The sequence below is a fragment of the Ipomoea nil genome, unplaced genomic scaffold, assembly GCF_001879475.1.
Source record: "Ipomoea nil cultivar Tokyo-kokei standard unplaced genomic scaffold, Asagao_1.1 scaffold0322, whole genome shotgun sequence".
Taxonomy (NCBI): Eukaryota; Viridiplantae; Streptophyta; class Magnoliopsida; order Solanales; family Convolvulaceae; genus Ipomoea; species Ipomoea nil.
In genome coordinates, this window is record NW_017616750.1 from 1,511,050 (window position 1) to 1,523,687 (window position 12,638).

The 12,638-nt window shown below is 46.5% G+C and overlaps 1 protein-coding gene across 1 annotated transcript; it reads right to left on the bottom strand.

Annotated features, from left to right (window-relative positions):
• Window positions 1-7,935: 7,935 nt before the first annotated feature.
• On the bottom strand, window positions 7,936-8,697 carry LOC109171595. Its single transcript, XM_019320646.1, has 2 exons — window positions 8,426-8,697; window positions 7,936-8,374 (listed from the first exon to the last, which is right to left on the bottom strand). The coding sequence occupies exons 1-2, from the start codon at window positions 8,695-8,697 to the stop codon at window positions 7,936-7,938; spliced, it is 711 nt and encodes a 236-aa protein (XP_019176191.1).
• Window positions 8,698-12,638: the final 3,941 nt, after the last annotated feature.

Sequence of the window (12,638 nt, forward strand, 5' to 3'; positions counted from 1 at the left end):
GTCTTAAGAGTTTAGACTTGGACCTGGCCATGTTAGGAAAGCAGGGGTACGGTGGAAATTTTTAACTAATCCAAATGCTCTTGTCAGAGGTTTTCAAAGCCCGTTATTTCCCAAATAGTTCTTTTTTGGAGGCGGGACCAGAGTCAAATCCTTCGTTCGTGTGGACTAGTATTAGGGAAGCTCAAGGGTTGTGCGTAAAGGGGTTCGGAGGAGAGTTGGGGATGGGACATCGGTGAGAGTTTGGGGGATCCTTGGCTTCCGGATTCTCATAACCCGTACATTGTCACACCGGACCCTATTTATTTAAATAATCCCATGGTCCGATCCACACGGGATCTACTACTTGGGATGCGAGTTTGGTTCATGATATTTTTAATGAGAGAGATGCCCAGCTAGTGTTGAGTTTACCCACCTCATCTAGTCATATAACTGACTCTTGGTTTTGGGAGGGTGAGTTGAGTGGGGGTTATTTGGTTAAGAGTGCTTATAAGTCAGTTTCTACAAATTGGGAGGGGGGAAATAATAAGACTTGGGTAGGGGTTTGGAATTTGGTGATCCAGCCAAAGGTTAAGTGTTTTTTCTAGGCTTTGTGTATGTTATGCTTACCTACTAAGGATATTTTGGATGTTAAGCAGGTAGCGTGTGATATCTTATGTCCTTTGTGTGGGAGGAGTTGGAATCGGTGGTTCATTTGTTTGCAAATCGCAAGTTTGCTCATGCTAGCTGGGAAGAGATTGATGTTGGGTGGAGTCGGGGGTTTTGTAGTGTATACTGGTAAATTCCTTGTATTACGGTTAACTTTTCCATACATATATGGATTTATGTTTGATTGACACATCAGGTTGATGATACTCTTAGATATATATTCAGGTTTTTGATTTTGTTATGGTTGATGTTGATCACTTATTTATACATAATTCAGAAGTGATAGATGGTCTTGTTTAAGACATAAGGAATAAGGTACTTTCGGATTATACCTTATTATTATGATTTGAATTCTTATTAACTGTGATACATAGAAGGGAGCGGGACGTTATGTCCGGCCTGGAACCGCCATGATTCGGTTAATAAAGTTCGATAAGGTTGTGGCTTTTACATTTTCATATTAAGTGAGCTCAAATAAATGTTGAAAATTGTAGAAGTCACACTTATATGAATCAAATGGGAGATTGTTAGAAATAATTTATTCCTAGCGTTGATTCATATAATAAAGGTGTCACATTTATGTGAATCAAGTGGGAGACTGTTAGAAAACATTATTTCCTAACATTGATTTATATAATAAAGGTTGTAATTCCATAAGGTACTCACCGTGATGATTAGTGATGTATAAAGACGGAATTACTGGGTGAAATTCCATCCTTCTCATTCTGTTAAAATTAAGGTTTATAAGGGTTAAAAGATGTATATTGGAAAAGGTTATGAGTTTCCTAAAAGAAGGTTTCATATTCCTAAAGGGATTTCTATTCCTAAAATGAGGTCTCACATTCCTAAAGGGATTTCTATTCCTAAAAAGAAGTTTCCCATTCCATTTAAAAGAGGGTTCTTATTACATCTATAAATACTCAGGAAAACTCTAGGGATCAAAAAGTTTTCTAGTCTCTAAGGGGGTGTATTCAATCAAGACCTTTAAAGACTTTCAAAGACTTTTAACGACTTTAAAAGTTTGGTGGTATTCAATTTCGACTTTTAACGACTTTAAAAGTTTGGTGGTATTCAATTTTGACTTTTAAAGACTCTTTAAAAGTCTACCGGTATTCATTTCAGACATTTTAAAAGTCTTTAAAAGTATACTGGTATTCGTTTCAGACTTTTATAGCATCTTTAAAAGTTTACAGGTATTCAAAACTTATCAACTTTCATAGACTCTATCAGAATAGGATTTTTGTAGACTTTTTCTTCATTAATATAAATAGATGAAATCCAACCCCAAACTTTCAATTTTCTCTACAAACATTTTTCTTCTATCTAAACCAGACAAATTTTTCATCAACTCATATCAAATTTTATAGTACGTTTCAAACCTTTCATAAATACTCATATACTTTTTATTTCTATCTCTTTATTAATTTCATACATATTTAAAAAAAAAAAGTTCATATATATTATGTGTTAGAATAATGAAACTTATGGGGTAATATAATGTACATTATGTTTTAGAATAGTGTACATTATGCTTTAGAATAATGTACATTATGGGTTATACAAATGTATGTTGCAGTGGGTAGTGTGAAAAAGAATTACGCAAAACGACGTCATTTTTAGACCGTGGTCCACACAACTGTGTTGACTACGATCCACACAATAACTATTGAAGACAATAATTATAGCATTTAATCGCTCAAATTAGACCCATAAACCTCAGTGACCCAAGTTAATTATAACATGAATGAAAATTGTCAAATACTGAAATAGATCTAAACTGAATATTATTACTAAAGATGTATACCATTAACAAAATATGGTAGTCAGTAACAGTTAATAGTTAATGAACATGTAATAAGTCAAAAAGAGCTATAATTATTACGTAGTATTAAAATATTACTCAATAATAGTGAGATACATACTTTAATGACCCAAGATACGTCCCAAATAACTTGTTCAAAATAGGTTTTAAAGCCCCAAGTTAAACATAGGACTAAAATATGTTCACAATTAAAAGGAAAACCAATCAAGCTACCTTAGTAGGCCATAATGCTCAAAATTGGCCTAAGGATCCAAAGTTGGCAAATTATATCGTGCACCGCAGTGCATAATCGATTATGCACCACGCATCAAAACGACGTCGTTTTGTTTAATGAAAAGAAACGGCATCTGTTTCCCGCAGTTCTGCACCCTTTCGTAAAAAGTAACTATGTTATTCAATTTCATTTTGTATATACTATAGCTTCGGTTCAACACAACTGCAGTTTCATTTCAATATAACTACGGTTCATTCGATATTTATATACTCAAATATGTGAAAATGTTATTTAATTTTATTTTATATAAACTATAGTTTTATTAAAACATAACTACATGATCATTTTGATATAATTACAGCTTCATTGTACAATATACACTCAAATATGTGAAATGTTATTCAGTTTCATTTAATATACACTGTAGTTTCATTTCACCACAACAACAATATCATTTTAATATAACTGCAGTTTCATTTGATAATATAAAAATAATACGTGAGGCAATGTCAATTTAGATATACTGTAGTGTCAGTTGGTAATTAGCATAGAAAAAATGCCCACTCCATTAAAACTAACGGCGCCGTTTTGACCACGGTGCACATGCACTGCGGTCCACGATATAACGACCCTCCAAAGTCGAATGATATTTAATAGAGAAAAGGGTCAAATAGGCCCCTGAACATTTCGTGAAAAGTCAATTAGACCCATGACCTTTTTAAAAGTGCAATTGAACACATGAGCTAACGATTTTGAGTCATCCAACCCCGTTAGCAGGTTCCCTCTCCGGTGTTCAAATTATGCCGTTGAAACATGTTCACCATGCTTGCTGAACACAGTCCCAAACGGCATCGTTTTTACCGGAAAAAAAAAAAATTAGTTAATGTGTTGTTAACGGCGTTTTGCATTTTATGTTCAGATTATGAATTTACATTTATTAAATTATGAATTTTCTTTTATGAGATTATGAATTTACAGTTATGTAATTATGAATTTTCTGTACATTCATAATCTCATAACAGAAAATTCATAATCTCATAATAGAAAATTCATAATTACATAACAGAAAATTCATAATCTCATAAAAGAAAAACATTTATTAAATTATGAATTTTCTGTTATGAGATTATGAATTTACAATTATGTAATTATGAATTTTCTGTACATTCATAATTTCATAACAGAAAATTCATAATCTCATAACAGAAAATTCATAATCTCATAAAAGAAAATTCATAATTTCATAACAGAAAATTCATAATTTCATAAAAGAAAATTCATAATTTCATAACTGCACATTCATAACTCCATCATCCATGCTGGCACATTCATAATTTATGAGTGATGGATTATATGACCCCGGGGTCCGGATTATTCAACCCGAATATATGTCGAATATGATAAACGAATAATAAAATGATTATAATTGGGGTGTGTACGAAAAGAATATTATATTAATTGAGCGTAAAAGGCTATTACAGAGGTTCGGGACGTGTAATAACGTTACAAGTATTGTCAGGATGTAGGATATAGGAATCAAGTGTCCCTTGTTAGAACAAGGAGAGGGGTTTTTATATGCTACAAGCCTCTAACCGCTCCCCCTAAACCGGGGGATGGTTGGATCTAGCGCTTTGACTGCGTCCTAGCTCAGGACCAGGTCCAAAGCGTGGCCCGGGGTACGCGGGAGGAGTCGCAACTGCCACCGCACGACTTGGACAACGCGGGGACCCCGTCCCGGCCGAGCTCCGGCCGAGCTCGGAGCTCGGCCGGGCCGACCCCGCGTAAGCCGACCCGGGGTGCGCCGGCCGACCACGTGGTAGCCGGGCCTACGTAGGCCGACCCCGGGGTGCCGAGCCCATGTTGGCCGACCCCGGGGTGGTTCGTCACTCCGTGTGCACAGTAGCCGGGGACCCCGTGATAGTAGCTGAGGACCCCGTGGTAGTAGTTGAGGAACCCGGGGAGGTAGACCCCTCCATGGTCTGTCTAGCCGCGTGCGTAGTCCACTCGGTGCCGGGTGTGATCCGCTCCATATTTCTTCGCTCCAGGTCCGCTCCGTAATTATTCCATCATTAGTGCCCCACTCTCAGGGCTGCGAGAAGTTGTCAGCCCAAGAGAGTACCAAAGCCGCTTGATAATTACAGACCCCCATCGTGTTTTAACGCTTCATCCTTCGTCCATGCTTGTTGTTGTGCAAGCTGTCGCCCGAGCGACGTCCATGGAGAACGTGTTCGGGACCCTTCAGGCTCAGCTGGGGGCCGAGATGGAGGGTCGCAAAGAGTTGGAGGCGGCGCACAAGGCCATGGGGAGCAAGCCTGCGGCGTTGGAGGGCAAGTATGCAGAGTTGATTGCCAGCCATGCGCCGGGCGCATGAGGAGGCTTCGAAGGCAGCCGTGTTGAGCTACAAGGGCTCCGAGGTGGGCTCTGAAGGCAGCCCTGTCAAGCTACAAGGACTCCGAGGTGTTCATCAAGGATGTGAAGGCCCACCTCGCCGAGCATGCGGTGGAGACCTTTGGGGACCTTCTACGCGACCCCGTTGGCAAAGGGTTCGTGGCTATGCAGGGATTGCAGATGTACAATGTGGGAGAGTATGTGATGCAACGTAGGGTTTAGTTCGTTCTTTGCAAGACAGACAAGACCCTCTAACCCGTGGCATGGGGTCTCCCAGCTGACCTCGGGAACTCGGAGTCACCAGCCGACCCAATGGAGATGTTCATCTGACTTCCCCTCGGATCTCAGCCACGGACCTTCCGTCTAATCTGGACTTGATTTCAGTCCTTCCACATGGTGCTTGTGATGATGTCCCTTTGGAGCGGATTCAAATTGACCCTGTTGGCGTTGAGGCTCTCCTTCAGCCAGGCGATGGGGAGACGCGACTCATCCGTATGGCGATAGGCGAGGTCGGACCTCCTCGAGAGGTTGGCGGAGACCTCCCCAAGAGATCGGCCGGGACCTCCCCGAGAGGTCGGTCGAGACCTCCTCGAGAGGTCGGAGGGGACCTCCTCGAGAGGTTGGCGGGGACCTCCTCGAGAGGGAGGCGGAGACCTCCCCGAGAGGTTGGCGGAGACCTCCCCGAGAGGTCGGCCGGGACCTCCCCAAGAGGTCGGCGGGGACCTCCTCGAGAGGTCGGCCGAGACCTCGTCGAGAGGTCAGCCGAGACCTCCCCGAGAGGTCGACCGAGACCTCCCCGAGAGGTCGGTCGAGACCTCGTCGAGAGGTCGGCGGAGACCTCCCCGAGAGGTCGGTCGAGACCTCCCCGAGAGGTCGGTCAAGACCTCCTCGAGAGGTCGACCGAGACCTCATCGAAAAAGTCCGCCAAGACCTCCTTTGGAAGTCGACCGAGACCCTGCCGAGTGGCGAATGAAGTCGGACTTCGGGCTCCCCTTAGGGTAGCCCTTCGACTCCAAGCCACCATACTTAGGCCGTTAAGCTCTTCCGTTGGGGTTGGTACACGAGGTCGGACCTCGTGCCCCCTTAGGGTGGCCCTTCGACTCCATGTCACCAGGCTTGGGCCGTTAAGCTCTTCCGTACGCGAGGTTGAGCCTCGTACCGTCGCTAGGGTATCTAGATTGCGTTACGCCCGTTCGGCGATAGGCGAGGTCGGTCCTCGTACCTTCCCTAGAACGTCTTAGCGATTCTTAGGTTGGAGCCTTTTGACTGACATCCCGAATCCTTCCGTTCGGCAATAGGCGATGCCAGACCTCGTATCACCCCTAGGGTATTTACATTGCGTTACGCCCATTCGGCGGTAGGCGAGGCCGGACCTCGTACCGCCCCTAGGACGTTTTAGCGATTCTGGGGTTAGAGTCCTTTGACTCGCGCCCCGAACCCTTCCGTTTGGCGATAGGCGAGGCCGAACCTCGTACCGCCCCTAGGGTGTTAAGATTGCGTTACGCCCGTTCGGCAGTAGGCGAGGCCGGGCCTCGTACCGCCCCTAGGACCTTTTAGCGTTTCTGGGGTTGGAGTCCTTTGACTCGCGCCCCGAACCCATCCGTTCGGTGATAGGCGAGGTCGGACCGTATACCACCACTAGGGCCTGTGCTATGTCTTGGTTGGCCGTCGCAGTCACCGCGTACGCAATTGCCACGTCCGGCCGACCCGGTATGGCCGTCCTCAGGTCGGCCAACCTTACGTCGACCGACCCCGCGTTGGCCGACCCTGAGGAGGCCAGCCCCGCGATGCTCGAGTACTTGATCTCGCATGTGCCCGTGCTCTTCCACAACTCGGGGTAGGATAATTGCTCAACGAAATTTCTTATTCCACTATGAACGAAAACAAAACATTATTGTGGGGAGTCGGCCTGTTATTGGGGAAGGGGAAGGCCGTAAAAATGTGCTTCTACTCGTAAAATTTCAGCGAGTGCTCCGAGTTCCACACCCTATCCACCATCTTGCCCGATGGGGTCTAGAATGACCTCTTCCGTCTCTACCGCGGGTTCGGCTCGGGACCGCTTCTCCTCCTCTCGAAGCGCCTTCCCGGTTACGGTGTGTACCTGGAGGTCCTTCCTTGTTATTTGGCGGCATGCCTTCAAGTAGCAGCTCCGACTGATCTTCTGGTCTCCCCGCGCGACACCCACTCTTGTGGGGGTGGGAAACTTGAGGCAAAGGTGCTCCACGGAAATGATGCACTTGAGGTCCTTTAGGGCAAGTCGGCCGAATATGATATTGTAGGCACAGCTGATTTTGACCACCACGAACTCCACCTCCCACCTTTAGACGTGCGGCGAGGTGCCGATTTGTTCCTTGAAGGTGATGGAGCCCTCTGTTTCGATGGATTCCCCGGTGAAACCAGATAGCGGGGTCCATACCGGGGAGAGCTGCTTCCGGGATAGCCCGAGTTGCGTGAAGGTGTCATAATACATGACGTTCGCGGAGCTTCCCGTATCCACTAGTACATGGTGGACAATGATGTCCTTGATCTCCAGCCTAATTACAACCGCGTCTCGGTGGGGCAGGGGGCCATCTGGGAGGTCGTCGTTGGTGAATGTTATGGGCTCCCGGTGTGTCCTCTTTTCGTGGGGTACCCGGACGACCTCCCCCACGTATAGGCTTTGCGCCCACCTCTTCCTCTCGGCGGGCGTGTCTCCACCCTCCGGACCGCCAAAGGTGACGTGGATGACTTTCTTCTTTGGCAGGCTGTCTGGCTCGGTCTCCTCGTCCTCCGTGAGTTGACCGAGTTCCTTCTTGCGCGGGGCAAAGGCGGATGGTCCGGCACCGCCCTTCTTCTTCCGGGCGTTGTCGAGGCCTTTGGCGGGGTCCTACCCTGTCCTCTTCACATATTGGCCGAGGTACCCCCGCATGATGAGCTCCTCGATCTGTCTCTTGAGGACCATACACTCGTTCGTGTCGTGCCCGCGCTGCCGATGGAAACGACAGTACTTCTTCGGGTCAGCCTTGGGGTTGACCTTCAAGCACTCCTCGGGGAATGACACGATATCCATGTCCTCCGCGTGGTCCAGGATGACGCTCACGGGCTGTGTCAGTGGGGTGAGGTGTCGCAGTGGGGTTAGACAGGGACCCCGATCACGGCGTGACCGTGATGGGCGACGGTCCTCTTGAGGTTGAGGTGCCTTGTCACTCCAGCCCCGCCCCTCCTCCTCCTCTTTCTTCCTCTTCTCTGCCGCCTCGGCATTGGCATACCGCGCGACGCAGTCCATCAACTCCGTGTACGTCTTCGGCTCGTTCCGAACGAGGTCGCTGTGGAAAGGACCGGATCAGAGGTTGTTGGTGAAGAATGGGATGGCAGACCTTTCGTCAAAATTGGTCACCCCCATGGCCTCCTTCTTCCACTTGCTCAAGTACTCCGCCATGGTCTCCGACTTGAGTTGCTTCAGGTAGCATAGGTTGGCGAACTGTTTCCATCGTTGTATGTTGCCCGCGAAGTGTGACATAAACTTCTTGGCTAGGGCGGCAAATGTGGGGATGGACTCTACCGGCATGGCCCTGAACCAGTCTTGGGCCTGGCCATCTAGAGTCGTGCAGAAGCCACGACACATGATGGCGTCATTGACACCCGTCATCATCATGACTGCCTTGTACTTGTTGAGGTGATCTCGCGGGTCCGTCGCCCCCGTGTAAGGTTTGATGGCCGGGAATCAGAAGTCCCGAGGTAGGGGCTCGGCCATGATGTCCTTCGCAAAAGGTGTGGCCAAGGCGTCCCGAGGCTTAGGTGACTCGTCGCGCACCTCAATCTTGCGCTACAACTCGTGCATCTGTCTGCGCTGTTGTTCCATCTCATCACGCTGGGAGCTTGGAGGTCGGCCTCTAGTCTCCCCCGAGCGCTCAACTGGTGGGGTCGGCTCCCGGGGCCCCAGAGCACGAGGTTCATGGCTCCGGGACCTCCGTGAACACGACGACTGCGCCTGTCTGGCATTTGCGGTCGGCCTCGGCCCTAGGCGGTCTCGCGCCAACACACGCAAGCCCAACTGCCCGAGTGCGGATGCGGTCCGGGTCGACCGTGTCCTCCTCTCCTCCCGGTGCTCATACGGGCCTCGGCTGGCCTCCGCTTTGTCCCGTCTCTTGGATGGTCGCAGTGAATTGACTTCCCCGTCGGTCGGCGTCTCGGGTGCCTGGAGCGTGTGAGTGCTGGGGCCTCTGTGCTCCCTCGGAGGGGTCAAAGGTGGAGGTGCCGGGGCACCCCGTCGTTGTCCCGCCGCGACACGGTTGAGCGCGGTCGCCGCCTGCTCAAGTGCCGCGGCCTCCTCTTGGGGAGTCGGAGTCCGGGGTGAGACGAGTGGCGTCGTCCCGCTGAGAGGGTGATTGTTGGTGAGCCGACCCCGGAGGTCCTCCGCCGTCCCCCGCCGGTTCCTGTTGATCTAATCTCTGAGGTCCCCTCCCGTCCCGACGGGCACGGTCTGCCAACTCGTCATGGTCCCGTTGGGGTGGTTGGCGAGGGAGAGGTCGCGTGTGTTGCGTGAACCCTGCGAGTTGTGGGTGTTCGACCCGGATCTTGTCATCGCGGTGGATGAATGATAGTAGGGAGAGCGCTTAAGCTTATACAGCCGCTCTCAACAAGAGCACCAATGATGGATTATATGAACCCGGGGTCCGGATTATACAACCCGAATATATGTCGAATATGATAAACGAATAATAAAATGATTATAAATGGGGTGTGTACGAAAAGAATATTATATTAATTGAGCGTAAAAGGCTATTACAGAGGTTCGGGACGTGTAATAACGTTACAAGTATTGTCAGGATGTAGGAGATAGGAATCAAGTGTCCCTTGTTAAAACAAGGGGAGGGGTTTTTATATGCTACAAGCCTCTAACCGCTCCCCCTAAACCAGGGGATGGTTGGATCTGGCTCTTTGACCGCGTCCTAGCTCAGGACCGGGTTCAAAGCGTGGCCCGGGGTACGCGGGAGGAGTCGCAACTGCCACCGCACCACTCGGACAACGCGGGGACCCCGTCCCGGCCGAGCCCGGAGCTCGGCCAGGCCGACCCAAAGGGTGGCCGACCCCACGTAGGCCGACCCGGGGTGCGCCGGCCGACCCCGTAGTGGCCGGGCCTACGTAGGCCGACCCCATGGTGCCGAGCCCATGTTGGCCGATCCCGGGGGTGGTTCGTCACTCCGTGTGCACAGTAGCCGAGGACCCCGTGATAGTAGTCGGGGACCCTGTGATAGTAGCCGAGGACCCCGTGGTAGTAGTTGAGGACCCAAGGGAGGTAGACCCCTCCATGGTCTGTCCGGCCGCGTGCGTAGTCCACTCGGTGCCGGGTGTGATCCGCTCCATATTTCTTCGCTCCAGGTCCACTCCGTAATTATTCCATCAATAAGTGTTGAAGAAACTTGCGCGATGAGGAAGTGAAACCGCAAAATGTGAATATGAAGAAGAAAAGTCACGCTGTTAATTAAAAAAAAAAGAAAAAAAGATTGGTGGAAGATAACGGTGCCCGTAGGAACTGTTACCGTTTGGGACCGTGTTCACCATCCGGTTCCATGGCATAACGATTGCTCTCCGGTGAGTGTTGGTAACTGCCCTCGTGGCTCGCCACATAAGCTATGTTTGTATATTTAGATTGCCACATAAGCGTAATTAAGTAAATACCAGCAAACTTCCTCCGACTTTGGTGGCACTGCCACTTTTAGTCCTCAACTTTTAAATCAACCACTTTTAGGCCTCTTACTTTTTATTTCTAGCCATCTATGGTCCTTCCGTTAAACTTGGTCAACTAATGTTGTTTTCTCAAGGGTAATTCGGTCCTTTCATAATTAATTTATTAATTATTATGTTTAATTTCCTCATCAGAATAGTCAAACAATGGTTTCCCCAATGAAAGCAGCGACGAATTGTGAATGCATATATGGATTCACGAGCTGGTTTTGTACACGTTCATGGGGAAACTATTGTTTGACTATTCTGATGAGGAAATTAAACATAATAATTAATAAATTAATTATGAAAGGACTGAATTACCCTTGAGAAAATACCATTAGATGGCCAAATTTAACCGAAGGACCATAGATGATTAGAAACAAAAAGTAAGAGGACTAAAAGTGATTGATTTAAAAGTTGAGGACTAAAAGTGACAGTGCCACCAAAGTCGGAGACGTCTGCTGGTATTTACTCAAAAAAAATTACTTTCGGACGCCCTGTTCTTCTTCTTCTTTATTCTGCTTCATCTTCTTTTTCTTTATTCATTTCACCGCTTAATCATCATCATCTTTATTTATTTCACTGCTTAATCATCTTCATCTTTATTTATTTCACTGCTTATTATTATTATTATTATTATTATTATTATTATTATTATTATTATTATTATTATTGTTATTATTATTATTATTAGTATTATTATTATTATTATTATTATTATTATTATTATTATTATTATTATTATTATTAAATTGCAATACTCCAGGAAATTCAATATAAACCTCAATATTAAATTAAAATTCAAACAACAAATTCAATACTTAATATTTTTTCAAAATTGATTGATAATTTAATAATAAATGAAAGAGGAATTAAATTAAGGAAAATTATGCTGTGCAACCGTGTGCACCATGCATGGTACACACGGTTGCAAAAACGACGTCGTTTTGACTAAAAACGTGAGTCTGACTTAAAAAACAAATCAGTTTTGTTTCCCGTCAACAACATTATGTTGTGCATAATTTAAACTATATATCCAGAATGAATAAACTAAATATCCAGCATGTATGAAAAAAAAAAATCGGTTTCGATTTTCGTCAGTGGCGTTATGTTGTGCGTAATTTGAACTATATATCCAGAATGAATGAACTATATAGTTCAAATTATGCACATCATAACGTCGTTAATGGCAATCGAAACTGAATTTTTTTTAAAAAAAATATCGGATGTCAAAACTGTTATTATTATTATTATTATTATTATTATTATTATTATTATTATTATTATTATTATTATTATTATTATTATTATTATTGTTTTAGCATATGATTATATTGTATGGTATTAGGTGTAGTTGACTTGGTGTGGCCTAGTTATCAGGAGTAGTTTTAGTTTAGTTACAGATATACTTTGTATCACAATTCTATCGTAACTGAATTGATTGAATTCTCTAATCGGGTATCAGTCAGGTATCGGTTCTCTCCCCTCTCTGCAAATTTTTCCCCTCTCACCCGTAACCTCCACCGGCCAGATTCCTTTCCACCTCCGACCGCGCCATGTCGTCAAGCTCATCCGATCGCACTGCTTCCGCCACCGGCAGTCCGTCTCCGGCAGGCGGCAATGCACTGTCCGGCGCTCACCACTTTGTGAGCATGAAGCTGACACACCGCAACTTCTTGTTTTGGCGCACACAGGTGATCCCATTCCTTCGTGGCCAAGAGCAATTAGGGTACGTCGACGGTAGCCTGCCTTGTCCTCCGGCTACCATCACAGTTCCGTCGACTGACGCTGCCTCCGGCGCGACTGCTTCTGTCATCCCCAATCCGGCATTCAAGGCTTGGGAGAAGCAGGACCAGTCGA